Source organism: Cricetulus griseus, chromosome 6, assembly GCF_003668045.3.
Source record: "Cricetulus griseus strain 17A/GY chromosome 6, alternate assembly CriGri-PICRH-1.0, whole genome shotgun sequence".
NCBI classification, from domain to species: Eukaryota; Metazoa; Chordata; class Mammalia; order Rodentia; family Cricetidae; genus Cricetulus; species Cricetulus griseus.
Window position 1 is genome coordinate 115,163,310 of NC_048599.1, and position 26,628 is coordinate 115,189,937.

Here is a 26,628-nt window from a genome sequence, read left to right on the forward strand (position 1 = left end):
TGGTCAACTGTGGTTCACTTCCTGGTTTCTTTAATATCTTAAGGAAAAGAAATCTCAGCCCTCTCCCCCAGCATCTGCTTCTTAAAACCCATGATAACATATTTAATTATCTGCATGAGTATACTCAGGATAAGCATTTCTCCAAGGTCAAAGGTGCCACATGGGTTCTTTTTAATCTCACCTGATTTTGAAATTTGAAAACAAAATGCAAAATTATTGCATTTGACTCTCATAGTTGCTATCTGGCACAAATTATCTTTATTTCATAGGCAAGATAGTTAAAGGTTCAAAGAAATATAGTAACCTGTTCTAAGAAAACTATTAAGTGCCATCAAACTTAGGCCACTTAAGGGGACTTTTGTTTCTTTGTTTGCTTATCTGGTTTTGTGTTCCAAGACAGAGTTTCTCTCAGAAGCCCAGACTTGCCTCCAGCTTGCAATCTTCCTACTTCAGCCTTCAGAGTGCCCGGCTGAAGGCATCACAAAAGCGCTCTTAACTCACTTCAATACAAGACTTTTCTACATCAGAAGGTACCTGATCTCGTGTTGGGAGAGCCCGGCCAGCCTTGTAACAATTGAATGCATGAAAAGGAACGAGCCCTACACAGGATCTCATCTTCAGCACCGTGGCGCCGTGGATGCAAGTCTGAGAGGTCTCATCACATGAACAACACACTCGAGCACAATATAGGGAAATAAAGTCGATCACCTCAGAAAGTGAATTAACACTGAACTTAGAATAAGAACAGAATCCTTCACTTAATCCTACCAACTATAAAGGGTGACTTAGATAAATCTTTTTAGGCTTTGTAATTCAAAATTAAACATAAGACATGTTTGCCTTGCTTAAGACTTCAGTTGGTAAGTTCTCGATGATTAAACACCCATTAAAATATTAAAACAGCAACTAAACCCAGAGGCAAACAAGCAGGACAAAAGAAAGGAATGTTATTATTGACAAAAAGTCATACAACATATACAGTGTCAAACATCAGCCTAGTTAAGTGCTTCTAAAATCATGTTTGATTGAATCTGCATAACCAAGCAGTGAGCACAGAGCACATAGGTCACCTGTCCAGGTTCATGGAGATGGTATGCTGGACAGCCACAATACAGTCCCAGACAGGACAGTTTCAACGAACATACAAGAAGGTGCTAAATTCCTACCTTTTCTAAAAAAAAAAAAAAAAAAAAAAAATTCATAATTGAAACATTAAGATGCAACTTTCCTGATACTACCAACAATGAAATTGTTTAATTACATTGTTGATAAGGATTTGGACAAACACATTTTCTAGTAATTTGTAGGTAGAATTTAATGTTGTCTTTTTTGAAGGGTGTTTCAGCAAAATTAAGAAAAATATAAATAAAAAATATACTTTTTCTTAAACAACACCGAAACACAGACAGATATATACAGGGAGCTTCATTTTGGAATTAATTTGTAATCATGACCAGAAAGACAATAATCTTTCATTTTAAGACAGGGCCTCATTTTGCTGCCCTGGGTGACCTGTAAATCATCATGTAGGCTAGCCCAGGATCTAAACTCACATTGCTATATGTAGTAAATACTTTTTTTTTTTTTTTTAAGGCGGTGGCTGGGGCTGCAGAGATGGCTCAAAGGTTAAGGGCACTGGATGCTCTTCCACAAGATCCTAAATTCAATTCCCAGCACCCACATGGTGGCTCACAACCATCTATAATAAGATATGGTGCCCTCTTCTGGTATTCAGAGATACATGCAGGCAAAATACTATATACATAATAAATAAATAAATTTAAGTAAGAAAGAGGAGGGGCTGGAGAGATGGCTCAGCGGTTTAGAGCACTGGCTGCTCTTCCAGAGGTTCTAAGTTCAATTCCCAGCAACCACATGGTGACTCACAACCATCCCTAATGAGATCTGGTGTCCTCTTCTGGCCTGCAGGTCTGCAGACAGAACACTGTGTCCATAATAAATAAATAAATAAATCTTTAAAGTCACATTGCTTTCAAGTGCTGGGATTTCAGGCACATGCTATCAGGCCAGGTTTCAGCTTCACCATCAACTATGGAAATGAATCACAGTATATCCGCCAGACGTGGTAGCATATGCCTTTAAATTCCAGCACTCTGAAGGCTGAGCCTGGAGGACCTGTGAAGCCTACAAGCTCAGGATCATTCTGGGCACCAAAGCAAATATCCTATCTCTTAAAATGTAAAAGGGAGAAAAGGAAATACCACACATACAAACCAGGGTCACACGATCAGGCCTCACCAAGGCCAACAGAACAGAGTGAGCCAGGAAACAAAAGGTTGCTGAAAGGGTAATGTACTTGAGCAGGAAATACACAGATGTATTAAAAGCAAGAGAATACTAGTTTAAATTGGCTATACACTTTACCTACAAAATTTGCACTATTAAAATCCACAATATACTTAATACTAAGAAGAGTCCAGCAAATAGCATGTTCACACATGCCACTTACATACATGACAACCAGTAAAGAATTTCTAGAAAATACCTTGCAAAGGGCACCAACAGCTCAAAACAAATACATTTCTTCTAACCCTTGATTGCAGTCTGGGAACCTTCCTTCTCCTACAGTGACCAACTCATATAAAAGTGCTTCTCTTATAGAAGGAAAATATAAGCAAACAAACCACGGTATGTTGGCATAGTAGAATATTAGGCAGCTTTTGGAGAGAAATAGAGTGTGTGTAAAACAAAAGAAAAAGTGTCTCTTTTTTTTCCCCCTTCATCTTTAACTTACTTTCCTAACTGGAAAATGTGGGTCCAAAGACCCTATTTATTCTCAATTTTATTATTAGAGAGTCATTTTTTAAATGGTGTCTGATAAGACAAAGCCTCCCTATGTAGCCCACACTGGTCTTGAACTCATAGCCATACTTCCGCCCCAGCCTCCAGAAGGCTGTGATTACAAGCCTGTGCTTCCACACCTGACTAGAAATGCTAAGTAAAATAAACAGTGACCATACTCTGAATATATTCCTTAAAAATATCTTAACCAAGTTGTTTTATTTGTATAGTTAAAAAAAATAAATAAATAAGGGCAGGCATGATGGAGGCACTTGCCACCAGGCCTGATGACCAACTGAGTTTTTTCGAGACAGGGTTTCTCTGTGTAACAACAGTCCTGGCTGTCTTGGAACTCACTTTGTAGCCCTGGCTGGCCTTGAACTCAGAGAGATCCTCCTGCCTCTGTCTCCTGAGTGTTGAGATTAAAGTCGTGCACCGCCACTGCCTGGCATAAGAGAGCTCTTTAATATGTGTTAAAAACTAGCTCCAAAATAACCAACATAACCTTCATAAAAGCATGGTATGATAAGTTACTGTAGAAATTTAAGAGGCAGTTTTTCTTTAATAGGATGCAAAATAATGGTGTATTTTATCAGTGAATTGTGGCATTGCACTTTAAGAACAATAAATACAGATTGTGTCCTCTTCAAAATGTTCATGCTGAAGCTATAACACCTCAAGTTTACCTGATGCTCAGTCTCATCTCTAGACAATTCAGTCTCAACACTTAGGTAACATTGAGTGCCCAGTCCTTGTTAGAGTATAACACTCTTGAAAGAAGGGACCCCGAGATCGGGCTGCCTCTCTCTACCACATGCAGGCACAGCTAGAAGGCCGCCTCCCACCAACCAGTAAAAACCCTCACCATAACCTGACATGCTGGCTCCCAGACCTCAGATCTTCCGCCTCCAGAACGGAGAACACATAAACCCCTGTTGTTTTAGCCACCCCACCAAAGATGTTTTGTTATGGCAGCTCAAGCAGATAAGGAAATTCACTATCAAAAATCAAAACAATTTTCACATCTGGTACTTGGAAAAATATTTTCAAAAAATAAACTGCAGTTATCTAAAAACTGTCCTTCTGGAGAGCCCAAGCCCTCAGAAAAGGTGCAATGACATCTAAACTGCTCAGGGTGGGGAAGTGAAACCATAACACAATCTGCAGTGACTCCTCCTTGTATCCATAACCCAGAGTTTGCAGCCAGGCTCCTAGCCTTGTTAATTAGCCAGTCCCAGGGATAATCCCAGCACCCATGTCAGGCTGCTCACATCTGCCAACTCCAGCTCCAAGGAATGTGACGCCTTCTCCTGGGATCCATAGACAGACAGGAAGAGGCAGAAACACACACACACACACACACACACACACACACACACACACACACACACACGTAAATCCTTTTTGAAAGTTCCCAAACAAGAGCCCACACCACTGCAGCTACCCAGTGTCCATTCCCCTCAGAGATCAAATCATTTCTGTGTCCTCTGTGTGCTGGAACAGGTATTGTGTCAAATCTAGCAGCCTGGATGCTCCCATGCCACCTTCAATATGGGCAACTCCTGGCTGAAAACTTAATAGTGAGGAATTAAAATCAACTGTTGAGATACTTTTGATTTTTATTCCTAAGACTTTAACCAAAATTGGTAAGTTCAGATTGTCTTTGGCTAAAAGTTGAGCCACCGAAGTCTCCTCTGCAGAGAGGGAGGTGAATCAAGTTCTCCGTATTTCTGCAGAATAGAAAGAAAAGCTTGAAATTCTCTCCCCCAAATGAAAACAGCCCACATGGGAACTAAAATAAGGAGATTTTATGGAATCATACAATATACTGATGAGGCTCTTTGCGGTTTTTATTTGTTTGTTTGTTTTACACAAAAACACCTTTCCTGGGGTAGGTGGGGGGGGAGAACCTGAAATGAAATCCAATTTGGTAAACAAAGATAGCTACTTTAACTATTTTAACTGAATTTCTAGTTTATCATTTCCCTATTGAAGTTAGGCTTCCTTTTGCCTACATACACATCCACAGCAGGGGCTCAAGGAAAATTGTAGAGAGTTCTGCATCATCCTTTATGATTATTGGAGCAGGAAGTGTCTTCCTGGATGTCCCACTGGCCATATGGAGTGGCAGGTTCTGGGCGACCGCCTTGGCCTTCCCTTTCCCTCTGAGCACAGAGCTTGCTCAAGTATGCGCCACACAGTAAACAGGAAGTTTATCATGAAGCCATCATGGCCCACATGTGCTAGTGTTCAATACATAACAAATGCTCCACACTTATTGCCTTCCTCTAAAGCATCCATTCTTTGTTTCCGTAAAGCATGAGAAAGCAACCAGAGGATGAAAGACAAAGGTCTTCCAAAAATAAAGGCCTTCATGAATGAGGATGTGTTAAAATGAAGCCTTATAAACAGTATTTAGAAATCTATCCTCAGATCTGCCTGGCATCTCCTGAAGTCACTTTGCAAGGGAAGTGGCCTTTCAGTTTAGTTGCACAAGTTAGGATACAAAGTATTTAATGAAGACTCAAGGCCAAAAAAATACAGAAGAATTTCCAAAGTATAAATTACCATCTAGTAAACAACGGAGAGCTTACCAGTTACATTATAGAGAGATGCATAAATGTGGGAGAAGCACCTTTATTGTACCAAAAAGATAGCAAGCTCCATATTTGGGAATAGGAAGTCATCAAAAGAAGCTTCTAGAATATCATTCTTTGCCTGAGATCAATCAATTGTGGGAAATTTGTTAATGTCATGGTTTGTTGTTCAACTGAATAGAGCATTTGGTTTAATTTTTGTTAAGGTTATTACCTTTCCTTTCTATTTGGACAATATCTGACAATTATTCTTATTGTATATAGTTTTATTATGTTAAGAGTTAGAACCCTTCCTTTTTAATTAGAAATGTTTCAGGAATTTTGTTTATGTGATGCTCCCTTGCCCAGTTGAATAGAGACCTTGGTTCAAGAGGTGGTGTTCACATTCAGCTGGCAGGAATGGATCCGAGAGTCCTTGGGATATGGATCAGAGTTCTTGTCAGATGTGAGATTAAGAGAAAGAGTGGCCCTGGAGAAGAAGGGGTGAGCCCAAAGGTTTCTAGGCCAATGGTGGTAGGTGAGCTGTGGCGACTGTCTCAGGTTCTTATATTTGTCCCCTGGTTTTATATTATAATAAACAGTAAAAGAAATCCCTTCAACCAATCCTGACTTCTCTTTAACTTCCCAGAGAGGAAGATTAATTTTTTCTGATGCCCAGTATAACTCATGGTTGTCTTACTTAGGGTCTCTATTGTAATGAAGTAACATGACCAAAAGCAACCTAGGGAGGAAAGGGTTTATTTTCATCTTACACTTCTAGGTAACAGTCCTTTATTGAGTGAAGGCAGGAAAAAAAGGAGAAGCCATAGAGGAGTGCTTCTTACTGGCTTGTTCTCCATGGTTTGCTCAGCCTACATTCTTATAGAACCCAGGACCACCCACCCAGGGGTGGTACCACACCACCTAGGCTCTCCCTTATCAATCATCAATCAAGGAAAATCACCACAGGCTTGCTCACAGGTCACTCTAGACAGGGCATTCTCTCAACTGACGAATTCCCTCTTCCCAAATAACTCCAGCCCATGTCAAGTTGACAAAAAAAAGTGGTCAGGACAATGGTACACAGCCATTGTTTGGGAGGCAGAGATAGGAGAGTTGCAAACTGAGCTATCTAGCAAGTTTAAGGGTACTCTGGGTCTGCATCTCTTCTGTCCTTTAAGCTGTCACCGCTTTCTCAGGAAAGAACAGATGCAATGAATATCTAACAGAAAGTAAGTATCAACCTATGTATAAAGTATTTCTTTCTTTCTTTTTCTTTCTTTCTTTTGGTGTTTTTTATTTGTTTTTCAAGACAGGGTTTCTCTGTATAAACAGCTCTGGCTGTACGAGAACTCACTCTGTAGACCAGGCTGCCCTTGAACTCACAAAGATCTGCCTGTCTCTACCTCCAGTGCTGGGATTAAGAGTGTGAGCCACCACTGCCCAGCTGAAAGAATTAAACCTGAACAATATCCATTTAAGAAAGTTTGCCCAAGTTTCAGTTATTCCAGAGGTGATCAAGTTGAGATTTGAACTTGTGACCACTAATTCCAAAGTCTGGTGTTTTGATTTGTTTGTAGGTTTTTCGTGTCTGAAAAGAACAAACAAACAATGCAGGAACCTACCACACCCTGAGGAAAGCTACATCCCAACTCCACTGTGCTTAATTTAAGCCAGAGATGGACACTTTATACAGCCATTCAAATGCTCTGGTAAAGAGAAACACATTACCTTGAGAAGGAATTCTTTCTGGTTACTGTGTTGCTGCAGAAATATTTTGTAGTCTCTTAACAGAAGATACCAAATGGCCACATCTCACCACTATGGTCGCTGCACAGAATTCCTAAATAATGGTCCACAGCCGCAGAAATCGGGCAATGGAGCACAGAATAATCAAAAGCAGCCTCATATTTTCTGGATGAAACAAAGCATCGTTTATACTGAGGCATTTTTTTGAAGGTACCACCAAAAGCCAGAAGGCAGCCTGGAATGGCTTAAAATACCAAGTTTAACAATCACATCAATGGCTTTTAGACTTTGGAGAGGACAACAGCTTCCTTTTGCTTCGAATTCAAAGCGAAGAAACAAATGCAAAACAAACCAATTAACTGGGTACTCACACAGGCTGAGAAACTATCCACTGTATTAATTAACACATTACAAGTGTGTTTAGCCAATCACCTGGGTGTTAAGTGATAGAAAAGGTGAAGACCAAAGCTTCTTAATAAACTGCTCTAAACTAAGACCATTTCTTTAACTCGCACTTGCACGTGCGCGAGCAGGCACAGGCACAGGCACAGGCACAGGCACAGGCAGACAGACAGACACACACACACAGACACAGACACAGACACAGACACAGACACAGACACACACACACACACACACACACACACACACACAGAGAGAGAGAGAGAGAGAGAGAGAGAGAGAGAGAGAGAGAGAGAATGCTACAAGTAAAAGCTGGTGAGAGAAGAAATACAAACGGCAAGTGCCCAGTCCCTTCCTATGGAAGGCAGGAAGAACAAAAATTTAAAAAAAAAAAAAAAAAAGGGAAAAGAAAAGAAAACAAACCATTATCCACTGTGAACTTTAATTATATTAGATAAAAGTGTGTTTCATTTCTTGACAGCAAGAACAGAAACACAAAAGCCCAGCTGAGCCAGCTACTTGCTGCTGGCTATTATCATGAGTGACACTAAGTACCTGGAGGGAAGAGACCTTCCCAGTATCTCTAAGAATCCCGGATGGTGTATGGGCTGATTGATAGGAGGCAAAATTCACCCTGCCCCATAGATGTGAAGAAAATTACATACACTCTTTCAGCTTCCATGCAGACAGAAGCCAGGCATGTGAACCAGGATTGGCCATTTTACAAAGTACTTGCCACAGTTTCCAACTCTCCTTGCCCAGTCCTAAACCTGCTCTCTGCCACGTGAATTTTTACATTAATTTTATGCTGTGCTAGAAAAAAGAAGCACAGGATGTTTAAGGAGGTCAAAATGTTCTAGATGACCATACAATGTATTTCTCTAAACCACAGGATGTAGACATCTACAGATGGGCCCTGGTGTAAACTCTCTTTGTATCATGGTGATTGCCAGTGTGACAAACATGGCAAATGAAGCACTCTGGTGTGGCTGTTTTTTAATAGAAGTCGTGCAGATGTGTGTGTGTGTGTGGGGGGGGGGGTTACTGCACCTTCTAAGAAGTCAATTTTACTATAAATCTAAAACTACCCCTTCCAAAAACTTTAAAAAAGAAAGTTGTCAAAACCAAAAAGCTGTTGTGAGTGCAGGTTTCAATCAGGAATGAAGAATATTTCGAGACCCAGGGTTTTATCCCCAGGACTACAAGAGTCAACAACAAAGGTGGGATTTCATCAGGGCGTAAAAGAAATATACAGATAATTTTAGGAAAACTAGTTGGCTTAAAATAATAAATATGTATACAGGCTGAGATGTTTAATATTTCTTTGTATTCAGTTAAGTCTTGAGTCATCAATAGTTTTATCATTTATTTCGATATAAAGCTTGCACATTTATTATTAAAGACTTTTGCTGTTACAACATGGAATGTTATTCCTTTTCTCTAGAGAAGAAAGGCTGGTTTCCTCTACAGTTTAATATGCATTCCACACTAGTTAGGTGCGGGTCTCTCCTCAGACACTCCTAACTGAGAATATAGCAGTTAACCCATTTTAATAACTGTTTAATAAGAGTTGAGTGAAAAATCATCTGGTAAGACAGGTTACATTGAAATCAATAAATAAGAGTAGGTGGCAAACCTCTGAAGGGCTTTGGGATAAAAAAAGGTGGCGTTTCTTGGATTTGTTTTAAATCAAAACTCTACCATGAAAACAGGTAGAAAAAAAAAATAAATGTCTTAGTCTAACACGCCTTTCTTCTGTGGCTAAATACTGATTTTTTAAAATTACATTTATATGTGTATTGTGTGTGCATGCATGGGGGTTTCACACATGTGGAGATAGTAGGACAACATTCAGAAGTTAATTCTCTCTTTCCAGAATGTGGGTCCTGGGGATCAAATGTAAGTCATCCTTCAGGCTTGGAAGTAAGCACTTCACCAGCTGAGCCATCTTGCCAGCCCTCGGTATTTATTTTTGCTCCCAAAGATCTAGTTCAAGGCCAAGAAACAGATGTGGCTCATTTTTTACAGAAGGAACTTCAACAAGGACAAAGAGAACATGCATCCCAAAAACACTCAAAGATTTTGATATTTCATTCCCCAACATGCCTCTCTAGCTTGCAGAAACTGACATTTTGCCCATCTACATGCATTAAAAAAAAAAAAAAAGTATAATCATTTTAAAAGGGAATTTTGCAAAATTTTAGAGTTCAGCCAATGGGATTCAATCTCACATTTTAATAAATAAATATATACATATGTGTATACACACACACTTTGAATCTCAACACTTGCTAACTTTTTCCACCCAGCATAAGGATATATTCTTTTTGGGACAGAGGCTAGAAGAAAAGCTTTCAATACTTCTAGGGAAACAGCTCAGCTGCAAAATGCTCACTTGTAGGTTGACAGCCCTAGGCTGAATCCTTAGTTGTGGCTGTGAGGAAGAGCTGTTAATACTTAGCCAGGGGTGGTGGACCAGGGTTATAATCCCAGCAACTGGGAGGCAAGGGAAGGAAGAGCATAAACTCAAAGCCAGGCTGGGCTGCATGCAGAAACCTTGCCTCAGAAACAACACCAAAAAATGAAAACAAACAATTGGTAGTGGCCCAAGCCTTTAATACCAGCACTGGGGAGGCAGAGGCAGGCGGATCTCTGAGTTGGAGGCCAGCCTGATCTACAGAGGGAGTTCCAGGACAGCCAGGGCTACACAGAGAAACCCTGCCTTGGAAAACAAACAAACAAACAAACAAGATTGCTTTTAATTGGAAACAGCACTGCAAAACCTTTCCATGGAAGAGAAGTTGTTGCCAGTCTCACAGCTGTATCAGACCTGCTAGCTTTAACTTAGAGAAAAACTCAGCTAGGATTCCATTAAATGATGAGAGTTGGCACAGAACTCAACAAAGAAGTCAAATTCCAAGTACCCAAATCTTTTCACATAACTTCATCTGGATGTAAAATCCCAACTGCTTTGTTCCCAACACAACAGAAACCAGGTTCCAGTTAACAGCAAAGAACACAGACCGCACAGACACTTTATACAAAATGTTCCCATTATATTTTCAAGTTGGTGTGCCCTAGTGAAAAAACCCAGAGTGTGGGAACTATTACAAAGACAGGACTCACAGAAAAAGCAGTAGTTACTCTTAAAAGGCCAAAGGGAGACTTAAACCCCAAGACCCATGTTTTGAAACTGGAAACCTAAGGCAAGCTATGCTTGCTGCCTGGCCAGACTGAAGGCACAGGTGCTGAACATCATTTAAACTTATTTCCCATGGTCCTGGAACCGTGAAAGAGGAAGATCATTGTTGAGAGATTCCATTACTCTATAGGGAGTTTGGCTTGCAGACCCTGGTTCTGGGAAGGAGAGGGGTGGGTACCCGTTTGCCTGGCAGCTCCATCCCAAGACAGCTTAGGATCTACGTTTATGCTAAAACTTACAAAGGTTTCGAAGGCAACAAATACAGTCTCTAGAATTAGTATCAAATGAGCCAAAACTTTGGGAAAAAAATTAACTGCTTTCAGAAAAAGATAATGAGAAAGACATTTTGGCCCTGACCTAGCAGAGGATGAATGTGCCCCTAGAAAGAAATTATGTGAACTAAAATTTCTCCATAGCAACAATTCTAATTAATTATTCAAAGCTAGGGGTTGATTTTCTAAGGTTATGAGCTAACTATGCAGCCTTCTGTTTATATCATTAAAATCTGCTTCCTTCTATGCTTTGTATCTGTTTACCCAGGCATTAATGAGAAGTGTGTAATAGAATCCTAACAGCAACCTTGGAATAAAGGCTTCTCTTTTGAGGTGAGTTTGCCACTTTGCAGGCTTGGTCTCAAGAATAATTAGTAATAAGTAGAAACTTTATCTAGGTCCCATATAGCCAAAACATTTAGGTCTACTGAGTCCCTTATAAAAGCACGGAGACAAATTAACAGTATATAGGCCTTTTGAATTAAAAGTTAATTATACTTGGTGACACTAAGTTTACTTATCTATAATATTATGACAGAAAAACTGAAATATTACTTGATATTACTTTAAAAAAGGAGCCATTTGCCAATAAGAGTAGATTTCACGTGAGATTAAAGAGTGAATTGCAGGGTAGTTCCAAAAGCTCATTTTAACTGTGAATACAAATACACCATGCATAGACTTTCTATCAAGAGAAACTGGAACACAAGACTGACTGGTGGGTGACCAGAACAACCATAGAAGAGGTTACCACATGGAATGTGATATTATTCGGGTCACAGTGGCCAAGTATGCACCAAAACACTACAGACAGACAGAAAGGGAAACCAAAGCCAACTTAAGCCACTCCTCTCACAGTGAGTGAGCAGTCTGGCATTAAGTGGGGCTACACCTGTTAGGAATAAAACTCGATACTCAAAAACACAAGAACCAGTCAGGCAACAGTTGGTCAGACATAAAATTCAACTCCATGTAGGACAAGGGAAAGGGCTTTCTAGAAATCAAATTCCTAAACACAACTGGTATCCTTTAATGTCTTAATGATGTTTCTGGATCTGAATGATTTGTTAAAATTATGAACCTTTAACATTTTGGGGGGAAAGGGTTTGGTTCAAAATTGAAACTTCTTTCCAACATCACTTCTCATAATGAAAAAGAAAAAAACAACTTAAGAACTACAGAGTTCCTCCCAGCAACCAGAACACGGCTTGATATTGATATTGTATGTCTTGAAGCCATGCACCTACCTAGCCTGAAGGGGTGGGATCTGCCCCCCCCCCCCGTGCCACCCACCATAGTAGCCCAAATCATGCTCTCTTGCATACATACCTGTTTCCTTCTTGCTTCCCTTTCCTCCCTCTCGGCTCTTCTTCAGCACAGCTTTCAACATTGTCAGCACTCTTTAGTCTCTGAAGAGAAAAGGGAAGGAGTTAAATGTAGGGGGAAAAATTGGGGACTATTGTTTGCATAGTGGCCTCATGTGTAATGCATGTTCAGGAAAGATTCCTTAGGATAACCTAGAAGTACCTTGAGATTTATATGAATTTCCTATGAATAAACATGTGGTGGGAAGCAACTAGGTGGCAGAGACACAAAGAATGCTTTATAGCTTTCCATGAAGACATTAGAAGTTCACTGTCATGTTATAAAAGTTACAACAGCCACATGCACCGCATTCCCCGAATTCCACATCTAATTAGGGTTATGAGGCTAAACCTGGGCCCATTGCTAGAAGTAAGAGATTTGGCAAGGTAACAAGAGTTTGCCAGCTCCAGTTCACAAAAAAACGAAAAGAAAACATGAAATCGCAAAGATTATGGTTAATAAGAAAGAAGCTACATGGTTAAAAGAAATGTTTTACAGGTGCCACTAATTATAAACCCACAAAAACCATTTTGGAAGGTTACTGGATTGGAACATACCTCACAAGCATTTGCAAACTAAATACAGATGGAACCCATTTTAACCCTGATGCCAGGTGGCCCAATTAAACAGTGCATACTCCCGTGCAGTTTTACTATATATAGTTATGACTTTGGGAAGGAGATGAGAACAGGCCTGTGGATGGCTGCTGAGTCCTTTAAAAGAATGAATTGCATCTTGCATGGGGGGTTGGGGGGAGTGGGGAGTGTTGAACTGAGTTTGTAAAAACAACACAATGGCCCAGGATTAAGATGAAACTGGAAACCATCTCTACAACAAGAAACAATGGCACTATTATTTCCTCATGAAGCTGATGCACCAAGAAGAAGAAGGCAGAAGGCAAGCAAGCAGTGCCAAACCCACAAGGATGGGGGGAGCATGAAGAAGGGGAAGACTTCCACTAAAGAAGGAATTCCCAAACCTGCCTAGCTCGAGAGCTTCAGGTGGCCTCTGTGTGACAAGCCACATGTCAATGCTCAGAGTAAAGCAGTTCTGTGGAGCCCACTGAGGACAAGGAGTCTTGATGTGCTGCCATCCACAGAGCCACAACATAAGCAAGCTGAGTGACCTTTCTTATCATGTGGTCAGAGCCTGTGTTTACTTTTCCAAGCCTTTGTTTTACCAAAGAAGAAACAGACCCTGGGAGACTGAGTCCACCCAGGGGTCACTCAGCTAATTAACAGCAAGGCCTGATTCCAAATGTGCAAAATTCCAGCTGGGCTCATCTTCCTCAGCAGGCTCTCAGTGACTGGCAGGCTGGCCTCTCCTCTCAGAGCAGTGAAAGCTTTGGGCAAACAAACAAAACTCAAAGACATTAGGAGGAGAATATCTAGAAAGCCACAGTGGTTATCAGGGTTAAAATTTCCTACAAACAGAGCCTTACACACAGCTCAGGTCCAGTCCTGCCATTGAAATTCTTCTAGAATCTTCGAAGCATCTTTCCATATGGGGCACCCCTAGAAACACCAGTTTCTCCTGAAAGTTGTGCTCAAAGTGGTGTTTTTAAAAGGCCATGAAAGTCATGGTAGCACACACCAGTAATCCCAGTAGTCAGGAAGCTGAGGCAAGAGGATCACCAGTTTCAGGTCAGCCTGAGCTACCTAGCAAGACTTTCTGTAAAGAGTTTTGGGGTTTGTTGGTTGGCTGGTTTGCTTTTAATTTAAAGAAGTCAAGGGCAAAATAAAAAATATATACTTAATAAGCATACAAATTTTCTTCGTCAGATTAACTGTCTCGGTTTGTAACTCAGTGGAAAGAAGCTACACACCTAAAAAAGGAAAACACCAGCAGAACCATGCCACTAGCTTGTCCTAGGCCCCTCACACATGCTGTTGTGGCTCTCGCAGAGAGCTTTATGTCCACAAAGCTGCCCTTAATTGGCCATCAGGTCATTCCTAACTTGCAGCAGAACTACCATGCTACCCACCATGCTACAGAGTAACGTCTAGGTGACACTGATTTTTGGCACCTCATTCCAGATGTCCTGCTGGCCTGTGTCAGGAGCTCAGCTGTTTTTAGGTTAGATCTATGTCATCGGTCTTAGTGTAACAGATTATCAAATATCTACTGTAAATTTTTCTCCCAGGTTCTCACTTTTTCACTAATAGCCGACTTGGGGAAAAGACTAAATTTTATTATAAAAGCTGTTCAAAACAATGACATGGAAAAATGGACCATATGTGAGTACAAAATAAGTATGCTACTACTACCATAGCATGTGTGCAGAGGCGTGCGCACACACTCGCGCACGCGCGCGCACACGTGCACACACGCACACGTACACACACACACACACACACACACACACACACACACACACACACACCACATCACACCACACAGGCAAGGGGGAAAACACAAAGACTTTCCAGCAAATTAAATTCGGAAATCAACAAAAATCCAACTGAGCCATGCAAAATTATCTGGCCCAAAATCCATGAGGGATGGCCAAAAAAGAAGCCATAACAAGAAACCAGGCTACACTGTATTCTAAGGTCATCTAGCATACCTGACTGTACCTGTGTCTTTGAACTTAATCACACACACACACACACACACACACACACACACACACACACACACACACACACACGCACACAACCTATGTACAGGTCTGGAAATAGATACAGCCATCTCAAGAACCATGTTAAGTGGCAGTGTGGGTCTGATGGAACTACCTCCCCCTGTTCATACTCCATTGTCTCCATGAAGCACCTAACTTGGCTCCTTTTTTTAACCCACCATCAGCCCACTATGGTGTGCTGCTCCAGTCACACGATGGTCTGATTTTCGGGTAGACATGATTCTGAGAGTGAATTAATTAATAAGTTGGTGCTCTGAATTTAAATAAATGCTCTTGTGAGCTTTGTTTTAACGGACATCACTTTGCCAAGTCCCATCCATTTTACAGAATAGTAAGTTTCTTGACCCCAGTTAGAGGACCAAAGAAAAACAGCAGAAATTCTTTGATGGCAATGGCACCAAGAGGTAAGCTCTCAGAACACATCCTTTGTTCAGCATACACTTCCTTCCCAGTGGGCAACCACTGTCACTTCCCTCTGATAGTGTGAATGCTGACTTGATATGAACTAAATAGAGAAGACGCAGATTCTGCCCCAACCCCCCCCCCCAAACACCTGATTCCAGACACAGAAATTCACACACAAGTGCTGAAAACCCAGCACGCTAAAAAGAAACTGCCAGAAGATCTCAGGCTACACAGGCAGACTATGTATGCTACAAGGAAGTACTTAGAAGCAAGTGTTATAAAGTGAAGCACATGCCATGTCCTTTATCTTAACTGCAAATACCATGCTTGACACCAAAAGCATGGATGTAAGGTGGCCAAGTGGGAACCCTCCCTCAATTTCTGCCCTGGAAAATTGAAGCTTCCATGGAAGAATGTGGGAAAAATGTAGAGTTGAACTCCTTAATCAGAGTCAGTCCAGCCTGGTCTACAAAGCGAGTTCCAGGACATCCAGGACTACACAGAGAATCTCTGCCTCATAAGAACCCTTTTTTGAGCTGCATACCTGTAGTCTCAGCACTTGGGAGGGTGAGGCAGAAGGGTCACCAAGAGTCTTAAGATCATCCCAAGCTACATAGTAAGATACTGCATCAAATGAAGGGTAACACACTTCAGAGCTGGGCTTGGCAGCTCAAACTCTAAGGCTATCCATCTGGAAGCCTGAAGCAAGAGAACTATATGATTGAGGCCTGCCAAGACTACATAATGAGGCCCAAAGCAGAGACACGGAGAGATTTCAGAATGCATGGCTAATATTTACAACTTTAAGTTAGACACTTTTGATCCAGGGATACAGCATGGTGGGAGACTACTGGTCTCATGATTCTATCCTTAGCATTGGGGGTGGGGAAAGACAAAGATCGGTAAATAGATGGACAGATAGATAGATAGATAGATAGATAGATAGATAGATAGACAGACAGACAGACAGACAGACAGATAATTTATTTTCAGGAAGAGAATGTAGGGCACAAGTGTGATCTTTTCTTTGCCCACTACAAGATTCATGGCTGACACCTCAGTAACAGACAGACTGACAGGAGGAAAGCCAAGGTCTTATGTGACATGGAAGCATTCGAAAACGAAGACCCAAAGAGTCATGAAAAGTGAGTTTTTAATGCTTAGGTGTGATATTAACCAATAGTAGTAAACTTGGAGGAACACAGTAAGGGCCATCTGTCCAGTCTTCCTGGTCCCCTGAGGGGCAAGATCTCTGGAATGGGGGTCGTCTTAGTGACCAACTTAAGGTATGATAATTAGAAAATTCCTTTACAACCATGCAAGAGGCACTGACCTTGCTGCTTCTGTCATCTGTCAAGGGGCTAGATTTTAAAACGCCATGTTACATAGCCCAACTAAAGAATGGAGTAACCTTTAGGCTACTAAATAAAATTAACAGAGGCAAGTTTCCCAAGATGTTCATTTAAAAGAAAATCAAGGGTGAATCATTACCCCGAGAAGGCTAATATTCTAGGATCAACTAGATTTCCTTATTTGTTATAATCAGTCACTTGGCATCTTGAGTTTCCCAGGCACCATAAATTCATCCTTTAAAACATGTAGAGGCTGGTGGAACAGCTCAATAGAAAATGCACTTGCCATAAAAACATGAAGACTTGAATTCAAGTCCCCAGAACTCAAGGAAAGCCAGAAAAGACAGACAAGAGAATGTATATTTGCAATCCCAGTGTTCCGAATAGTAGGATGGGAGACAGAAGAGGAGAATCTCTGGGAGGTCAGGGCCAGCTAGTCTGTTGGCTGTAGTAATAAATAAGAGACCTATCTCAAACAAGGCAGGTGAGAACTGACACTACACACACACCATATACACACACACAAAAACAAAAAAATGCACCAAAATTCTCTAGAAGTTAAGCTATTCATCATAAGTTTTACTTTCAGTATTTCTTCTTTAGCTAATCAACTCTTTGGGGACAGACACAATGCTGTTTCATATAGCACAAAATTTGCAGTACATGGTATACGCCATTGGTCATAGAACAGAACACCCTAGGAAATCAACAAGAAAAATTCAAAAGAAGGTAAATCCATCACAGTTGTCAATCACTACAAGTCATTGCTTCAGCCGGGCGTTGGTGGCGCACGCCTTTAATCCCAGCACTCGGGAGGCAGAGGCAGGCAGACCTCTGTGAGTTTGAGGCCATCCTAGTCTACAGAGAAAGTTCCAGGACAACCTCCAAAGCAATAAAAAGAAACCCTGTCTCAAAAAAGACAGGAACATTCCTATATATTCTTACATACAAGGAATACATCAAATCCAGTAGGACATCAGGGGATTAGAAACTTATAAAGGATCTGCTGCATTTCCTAATATCCCCCTCCAGTTCACACCTAAATTAACCTAAAAATGTCAGTCTAGTTATCCAAAACACCTAAACTTTCATGTTCTACACATTCCAATTCATGGAGCATCTCCTTTCCACCAACCTATCTTCTCAAAACAAAACTCTTTGAAGATGTTTCCTTTCTTTGATCAAAATAAAGTGGAGCTGAAGAGATAGCTGAGTGGTTGTGAGCTCTTGCTGTTCCTGCAGAAGACCTGGGTTTGGTTGTGAGCGCCTATTCGGTAGCTCATATAACTGGCTGTAACTCCAATTTTAGTGATCCAAAACCCTCTTCTGGACTCTGTGAATACATGCAGATCAAACATTCATTTACCTAACAGGTAAAATTGTAAAATAAAAAAATAAATAAAAAATAAATGAAGCAAGATTAATATTTACAAATGAAATACAGAAAATCATGCTGCGTGTGACTATTAGGAGCCATTTTACTTCAGAGAAGGGAGGCATCAAAAACATCCTTCATGTTAGCAAGTTTTGTTTTTTTTTTTTGCTTTTTTTAATTTATTTATTAGTTCTAGTTAGAGGCAACTCAAGTTTTTAAAGCCCATTTGGTTTTGACTTGTGTAGGGAAGGCCTTGTGGGCTTATCTATGTATTAGTCACAGTGTTTATCCAAAGAAAGGAAATGTATGGTAGCAGTAGGTCAGCACAACCTACAAGATACTAAACATTATAGAATAACATAAGCGAGAGACAACAAAGCAGAAGAGGCCACAGGAAGAAGTCTGGAGAGGTGCCCTGGGAATTCATGAGAAACCTGCCTCACAGAAGTGTCCTGAAAACAAAAGCACCATCTACATCACCCGAGAATCCCATGAGGTTGGGGAAGCCCAACTCTTGATGAATGGATAATTGCTCCTCTGCCAATACAAAGGAACCCACAATCCTTACAATGCAGCTCTGAACAAGTAAAGGAACATCTTTTGGACTCAGAGACTGAACATATAAAAACAGTAAGACAACTGGGAAGCAATTGGGACAAAGGATTGGCTTTGGTTTTCCTCAACATGCACAGCTGGAAAATATGGTACCTGTAGGCTGTATTCTCCAACACAAAGACCTCACCTTTCAGTGTGTGCTATTCAAACTGATGCTACAAACTGAGTCTCCAATTCTATTATTACTTACCTGATTGTAAGTTAGATTCAATTTTTTAAAAGATATGATATTAAAATCTAAGCAAATTTATAGTTATAACGTGAATTTTTTTTTAAGTTTCAATGCATGAATTTAAATGTTAAACAAATTGGGGCTGGAGAGATGGTTCAGTGGCTAAGAGCACTTGATACCCAAGCTTGAGGACCTGAGTTCAAATACTACTCCATGCCTACATTAAGAAACTGGTGCCGGGTGGTAGTGGTGCACACCTTTAATCCCAGCACTCGAGAGGCAGAGGCAGGTGGATCTCTGTGAGTTCAAGACCAGCCAGGTCTATAAGAGCTAGTTCCAGGACAGCCTCCAAGGCCACAGAGAAACCCTGTCTCAAGAAAACAAGAAAGAAAGAAAGAAAGAAAGAAAGAAAGAAAGAAAGAAAGAAAGAAAGAAAGAAAGAAAGAAAGAAAGAAAATGGTGTGGTTCTACACTTCTTTAACCCCAGCACTTTGAGAGGCAAAGACAGAAGGATCGCTGGAGCTTGCTGGCTGCCAACCTAACTCCAGGCTCAGTGAGACATCCTGTTCTCAAAGGAGTGGGACAGAAAGTGATTGCACAGGACACTCCACATTCCTCTCTAGCACCTGCACACACAGACACTCATGCGCATTCAATGTTTAACAGAGTGGAAACTCCCTATCTTAATGACATCACCTACACCTTATTAAAATACTCTAGTCCTCTTAAATATTGAATATATCTCAAGTTGCTAAAAATGACTATGTTCACTTTGTACTTGGCCAAAAGGAAACTTCCCTTTTGGAGGGGAAAGTGGCTTTTCTACTTCCTTCTGTATACAAAACCTTTTCCTATTAACTGAGAAGGGCTCTGCTCAGTCCAACTTTTATCAGTGTCTTCTCCACATCGTACCAGGCAACAATGGTTGCACATTCCATTTCCACTGATATGTTTTTGTTGGTGAAAAGTACTCAGTTCTACAAATTCCCCACAGCACCTCAAGGTTCTTTACACAAAGCAAATGTCTTCCAGCAAATAACTAAGAAAAGGAAAGTACAGTGAACTGCAAGTCTCTCCCCAAAGTTTTGACTAGTTATCTTAAAATTCTTATAGTACCAGGTATTCATTCCCAAACTTAAGGTCAGAGTTCTCTGGTTCATACATGAAAAACAGATCTGTGCTCATCAGGCCTTAAAAGCACTGGCTACAAAAAGATTTTGTTTTGGTATTTCAAATATGCACACAAAACAGATCAGGGCAATGACAGAAAAGCCCAAGTCTGAAATCAATGCATTCTTCCTCAAACCAGGACAAGTTCAGCTCTAGAAATAACCAAGAGCTGCATTCCTGTGAGATCAGTGCAAAGGTGGAACTCCAGTCCTGAAGGGAACCCTGCTCACTCCCAAGGTGTCCTCCCTAAGCAAACTTCCCCTTCACCCAGGCAGCAGGACACCCCTGACTAGAATGGTTGAATTACCAATTTCCTACCACACAGATACTGAGGTCTGTCAGAGAAAGCAAGCCAGTACAAACTCCATCCCAGAATCTCCATCTCTTAGATACACTATTTAACCTCACGTTATTGACACTCCTGCTTAGCCCAACAGCCTGGGATAGCCTGCATTATCAGCCCAGCCAAGCATGTTTTCTCCTTGCAACATCAACAGGCATTTCTGAAGAAGCATTATGTTATCACACACATCAGGCATTCTATATAACTCCAGTTTCCAGGGGACCCAACACCCTCCTTTGGTCTCAGTAGGCAGCCACATGTGTACACACACACACACACACACACACACACACACACACACACACACACCTAAATAATAAAATAAAATTTAAAGACTATCATTTTTATGAAATTAGTAAATGGAATATGCTCAATTAAAATGCAAACCCTTGCAGAAATGGGGTTACAACCAGATTTTTCCAACAGGGGAAGGAACACTGGGCTAGTATTGGGGCTCAGATAGCCTACATTTGGCATGATGAATATTCTTAACTAAAGGCAAATGAAAGGCCTCCCAGCAAAGCTCTGACCTTCCTCCTGCTTTCCATTCTTCCCCACAGTCAGTCACTGGTGTCAGAACTCCTCCTTCCCAAGGTGGGCCACAGGAACTAGAATTCCTCATCCCTAAAGCAAGCCATAAAGTCTGGCATAGTCCCCTAACTTCCCTTCCTACCAAGGAGCTGGCCATAGAGAAAGTCTATGACCTATTTTGTCTCAAAGTCTTTGAAATACATGTTGCAGGGTGTCCCACCTATATGGATTTGGGAAGAAGGAATTCTTCACAGAGAGCACGAGAAGGATGTGAAAACAAAGGCCCCCTCAGGCCGCTCCTCAGTCTGTTTCCCATAGAACGGACCCTATTGCAGTTCATCTCCCAATTTAAGCATAAAATAGACAGTTCTCACTGGGTTTGGGGGTTTGCAAATATGAAGGATCTTTCTGGTTTTCTTTTGAAAACTAGCAATTGTGACGTTTTCACTCCACACATATCCCTAAGTATCTGTTCTGTGACAACCATAAGGAACAAAGTCAAGCATACTAGGATGGAAGAGAAAGGCAACAATGTTAACCATCTCTGGGTGGTTAACAAGTTTACAGATCTACTTTCTCCATACGGAAATAAAGTGAGAAAGGTAGATAAAAGCTCAGAAGAATAGCCTTGTTGGAAGAGGGAAAGATAAGCACTGAGACAAAAGGACAACTGAAGAGCTCCTGTCACGGAGCACAGGCAGAAGACCAGGCCAGGGATCAAATGATGGAACCACAGTTCCCCCTTTGATGCCCAGCACCAGAAACATCCACAGCATAGGGGTAAAGCATCAATTGGGAACTCCTAGCCCAGCAGGGCTCAGAGCCACCTGCATGCTATGAAAGTTTGTCTTCCCTGGAGAACAGGAAGACAAGACAGACACAGAGAAAATCAATGTCACATCTCAGACATCAAAACACAAATGCTAAGAGCGCTAATGAGGAAGTTGAAGAGAACCTGACTGTTTTAAAGGGATTTTAAATTTTGGACCTGTACCCATTCCAGATGGTTAAAATCGACAGGACTGATGAAGGTAGAGCTCGAACTTGACCCCAGAACTGATTTGAAGAAAGCTTGGGTACTGAGCTCCCTTCAAAATGAGAGAGGGGGAGGTAGGAAGGTAAAAAGAGTACAGCAGGAGCCCCCAAAGAAAAGATGACTTTCAAAGAAGGTGAAGCTATAGCAGGCGGATCCAGCCCAGGTGGTCTTGGGGAATGCCAACATTGGCCATGAGACCAAAAGCTCTAGAAGATGTCCTGGGGCTTGAACAGGAACCACAGTCTTGAATGCGGTCTCAGCACCTCTCCCATGGCTTTGTGGAGGATGGCACCCAAGCCACAGGAGTCTTCCCTGGAGATCCAACTCCCAACCCTCCTCAGGTTAGCTCCATATAAACCATCTCTGAAAGCTACACTTGCTCTTTTTCCCGTTAGGAAAACATGTATTTCAAAAGGGCTACAATCTCCCTTGACACATGACACATGCATCCTGACACATGTCAATCAACTCCCTGAATAAAGAAGAGGTCCCATATACAATGTGAGAGAAAGCCATTCCCCCTTTTACTCAGCCAAAGGGTACGCTAGTTCCTGACCCCCAGACTGGCTAAGTTCAGGTCACTTCCACCAGTAGGTACTGCCATTTTTAAGAAGAAATTATTTCTTGTTCACATTCCCACTGTAAATCACAGTGGTTGACAAATGATCACCATAAAAAAGGAATGCCTAGAAGGGAGGCTGATGTGCTGGTGGTAAGCTTTTATTATGAAAAGGGAAGAGACCTTGAAGACATTCTTAAAAGTGTTAAAGGCACTCAGTCAATCAACACCAGCTGGATGAAGTCTGCTATTAGAAATCTACAGAAATTAAGTTTTATAAATTGCACTGCATCTGGCCTCAAAGTGAAAAGGGTCAGACAACTTCAAAGATGCCCTGTGAAAGGCAGCTATTCATTACAGAAAAATCTCTTGCTTATGTAGCTGACAGATGAATCTTACACTTAATGCCCCAGAATAAAAGGGCCTCAAAAATCCCTTTTCCCCTTCATTAGAAACTGGCAATGACTACGAACGAGGTTATAACCTCCACATGCCCTAATTTCATTAGGATGAGAGGTTTGGGGTCTCAGTTTTTCGTTTAATTTTATTTTATGTTTATGCTTGTGGGTGTTTTGCCTGCATGTGTGTGTCTAGTGCCTATGGACACTAGAAGAACATGTCGTAAGAGATGGCTGTGAGCTGCTATGTCTGTGCTGGGAACTGAACGTGGTCCTCTAGAAGAGTGGCCAGTCCTCTTAACCACTGAGCCATCTCTCCAGTCCTGGGGACTTCGTAGTGTTTTGGGTTTCTCTTTCTTTCTTTCTTTCTTTCTTTCTTTCTTTCTTCCTTTCTTTCTTTCTTTCTTTCCCTGTTTTTTTCAGTTCTTTGAGACAGGGTCTCCCTACGTAGTCCTGGCTATCCTGGATCTTGCTATGTAGACCAGGATGGAAGCTAATTCATTAAAGATGTGCATTACCACACCAAGACCCATTTTTTTTTTTCAACCTCTCCCAAGGGATTGTAATATGTGGACAGCAACACTTAGCACATATGCCAGGCTCTGCTCTGAGCACTTTGCATGTGTGGAGTTATTTCATCTTCAAACTGTCCTTTGGGGAAAGTATTATCTATCTCCACTCTGTAGGGTCACAGACAGGCCTGTCACAGAGCTGACATGTGACCCCAGCCTTGTTTGTTGCCCATCCAGGCACCAGCCTGACTTGAATAGCTCCAGGCCTTGGACAAGCAGTCTCTATGCCTTCTCTCTCCCAGGCCTTGATGAACAAGTCAAACACAGGCAAAGTTGGCCAAAATAAAAAAAGAAATGCTTATTTTTCAAGGAGGTTATATGGGATGTAATAGGATAAATAGAAGATCCAGAGACTGATATTGGAGTTTAAGCTTTAAGCAGAAGATCAGAGAAACAAAGCAGCCAGCCACTAACTAGCTCGGCTCAGACCAAAGGGGCGATCCTCAAACTGATCCTGACTTCACTGCTCCTCAGATTCATTCAGACTGCTATGCTCTCAACATGGCTAGAGACTCAATGCCTGATACTGACTACTGAAGACCCTGCTCCTATCTTTTATATCTCCCTAATGCTGGGATTAAAGGTCTGTGATCCTGGGTACTGAGATCACCTTTGTGTGAGCTGTTACTTTTAGGACTGGATCAATTTCGTGTAGTCAGTGTGGCCTTAAACTAACAGAGATCAGTCTACCTCTTAATCCTGAGTCTTGGGATTAAAGGTGTGTGCCACCACTGCCTGATCACTATAGCTTGTGGCTGACTTTGCTTTCTGAATCCTCAGGCAAGCTTTAATTCATCATAAATAACAGATCACCACAATGGGAGAAAGAGGAAGCTGCATCCTAGGCCTCAAGTCTATCCTGAAAAAGAAGCTGCCTCCACTGAGGTACCTACTTTCCCATCCCTCAGATTTTCTAGACGTCCAACCCAGTTATTTCCAACTAGTGTGTTGTGGCCTACAGGCACTATGCAACAGAATATACACTAAAGCCTGAGAGGAGTTCACTTGTACACACAGGGAGAGGCGGGCCAGATTGCCAGTGGAGAAGAACATTTGGGAGACACATTTGTATCACACGGGCATCGATTCATATTCCTAAGATTTATCTCCATGTTAAAAAGGAATTCCATTTTTCATCATTTAACACTTGTTAAATGTAGGACCTGTGGCAAGGAATGGCCTGATGCCCTCTTATGGTCTCTTGGCAGTTTTACACAATGTAATAATGTTGTAGGCTTTTGCCACTGAACATCTAAAGTTTGGGTGTGCCTATATTGAAAATGCAGTGGGGAAGCCAGGCAGTGGTGATGCACAACTTTAACCCCAGCACTCAGAAGATAGAGGTAGATCTCTGAGTTCAAAGCTAGCCTTGTCTACAAATCGAGTTCCACGACAGCCAGGGCTACACAGGGGAAAAAAAAAAAAATGTGTTTTGAAATAGCAAAAGGAAAAAAAGAAGAAGAAAAAGAAAATGCAGTGAAGCTGAATCAAATTCTGCCCATGGTACATTACCTCTTCTCCCATCAATTAAGTGTGGGGGACTAGAGAGAGGCTCAGCAATTACCAGCACTGGCTGCTCTTCCAGAGGTTCAATTCCCAGCACCCACATGGCGGCTCACAACTGTCTGTAACTCCTGTTCCAGGGGATCTGACGTCCTCATACAGGCAAACACACAGGCAAAACACCAGTGCCAGCATCAGCACCTGCACTGCCTCCTCTCATCCAATTTACAGGGGAAACTATTCATGGCCACTGTTACTGAAATTCCTTCTCTGGATGTTGTTCACATCTCCTGATTCTCCTGCTTCCTCGGAAGGTTCCAACCACAAACCAAAGTACAAATCCAACCCAAGTTCACCCTGGGGAAACAATAAAAGCCCTGGGCTTACTGTGGCTGACCCTGAAAGAAGACACACTAGAAGTCTCTGCCCTGCATGGATCTGGCTTCCTCTGGGCCACACAGATAGATGGAACCCTTCTCAGTCTTCCCCAGACCACTAGAAGAGGCCCTGAGCAATTAAGGCAGAATTGCATACAAATGGGGAGGAACGGCTGAACACTCAGGTGACTTCCCAATGACCCTTCTCTCCCAGTCCTTCTAGAAGGAAATGTCCACCACCCCCGGCTGGATTGGGACAGACATTTTTAAGTGGACACAGCTGCTCTCTCTCTCACATGAAGGTGATGGCAGTTTGGCTTGAGGATAGGACAGCTCTTAGAATGTCCATAAACATTTGGTTATAGGAAGTAATCTTGTGCTGGACTCTAAGGACACCGAGCATGCTCGTGGTATACTGACATATATGCAAGCAAAACACCCATACACATAAATTTAAAAAAAAAAAAATTGGTTTTAAGGGGGGAACCACCACCAGAGCCAGAGAGATCACATAGACAGACATGCAAGATGACTGTTATCTCCAAACTGACCCCAACAGCCCCAAACACAGAACACCAGAGCTCCAGAAAATTAAAAGTCAAAGGTGAGTCCTGCCAAGAAACAAAAGTGTCTTGTTTTTTTTGTTGTTGTTGTTTGGTTTTGAGTTTTTTGTTTTTTGTTTTGTTTTTGTTGTTGTTTGGCTTTTTGTTGCTGTTGTTGTTGCTGTTGTTTTTGCTGTTGTTTTTGCTGTTTCAAGACAGGGTTCTTCTGTGTGGTCCTGGCTGTCCTGGAACTCACTACGTAGAACAGGCTGGCATTGAACTAACTAGCAGAGATCTGTCTGACTCTGCCTTCTGAGAGCTGGTATTAAAGTCGTGATCGAACACTGCCTGGCTGATAGTTTTGTTGTTGCTGTTGTTTTTAATACCAAGAAATCTAGCTCTTAACAAATTATTTAACAAATCCATTCTCAAAGTCAGATGAGAAAAATACAAAGGTGTCACCCACAATAGGGATTTCTGACTTTGGGTGTCATGGGCCATTTCAGCAATCAAGATACTCTACTGGAATAGTTTTTTTGAATGTTTAGTAGAAAATATGATTACAAAGAAAATTAACTATATTGAAACACAATTGCCAAAAATATTTAAAAAATAACAGAAGCAATAATATGTCCTTAACATTTAAATAAAAGCAGAAAGTCTGATAAG

At 41.5% G+C, this 26,628-nt stretch overlaps 1 protein-coding gene across 11 annotated transcripts in view; it reads right to left on the bottom strand.

Moving 5' to 3' along the window:
- The window catches only part of Tanc1 (tetratricopeptide repeat, ankyrin repeat and coiled-coil containing 1), a 226,975-nt gene that overhangs the window by 126,900 nt on the left and 73,447 nt on the right, over positions 1-26,628 (bottom strand). For all 11 annotated transcript variants that reach the window (XM_027420370.2, XM_027420369.2, XM_035446868.1 and 8 more), the window contains one exon: positions 12,333-12,412. In XM_027420370.2, coding sequence (XP_027276171.1) covers positions 12,333-12,393 — 61 coding nt within the window. In that variant the 5' untranslated portion in view covers positions 12,394-12,412. The remainder of the gene's footprint in view (positions 1-12,332; positions 12,413-26,628) is intronic.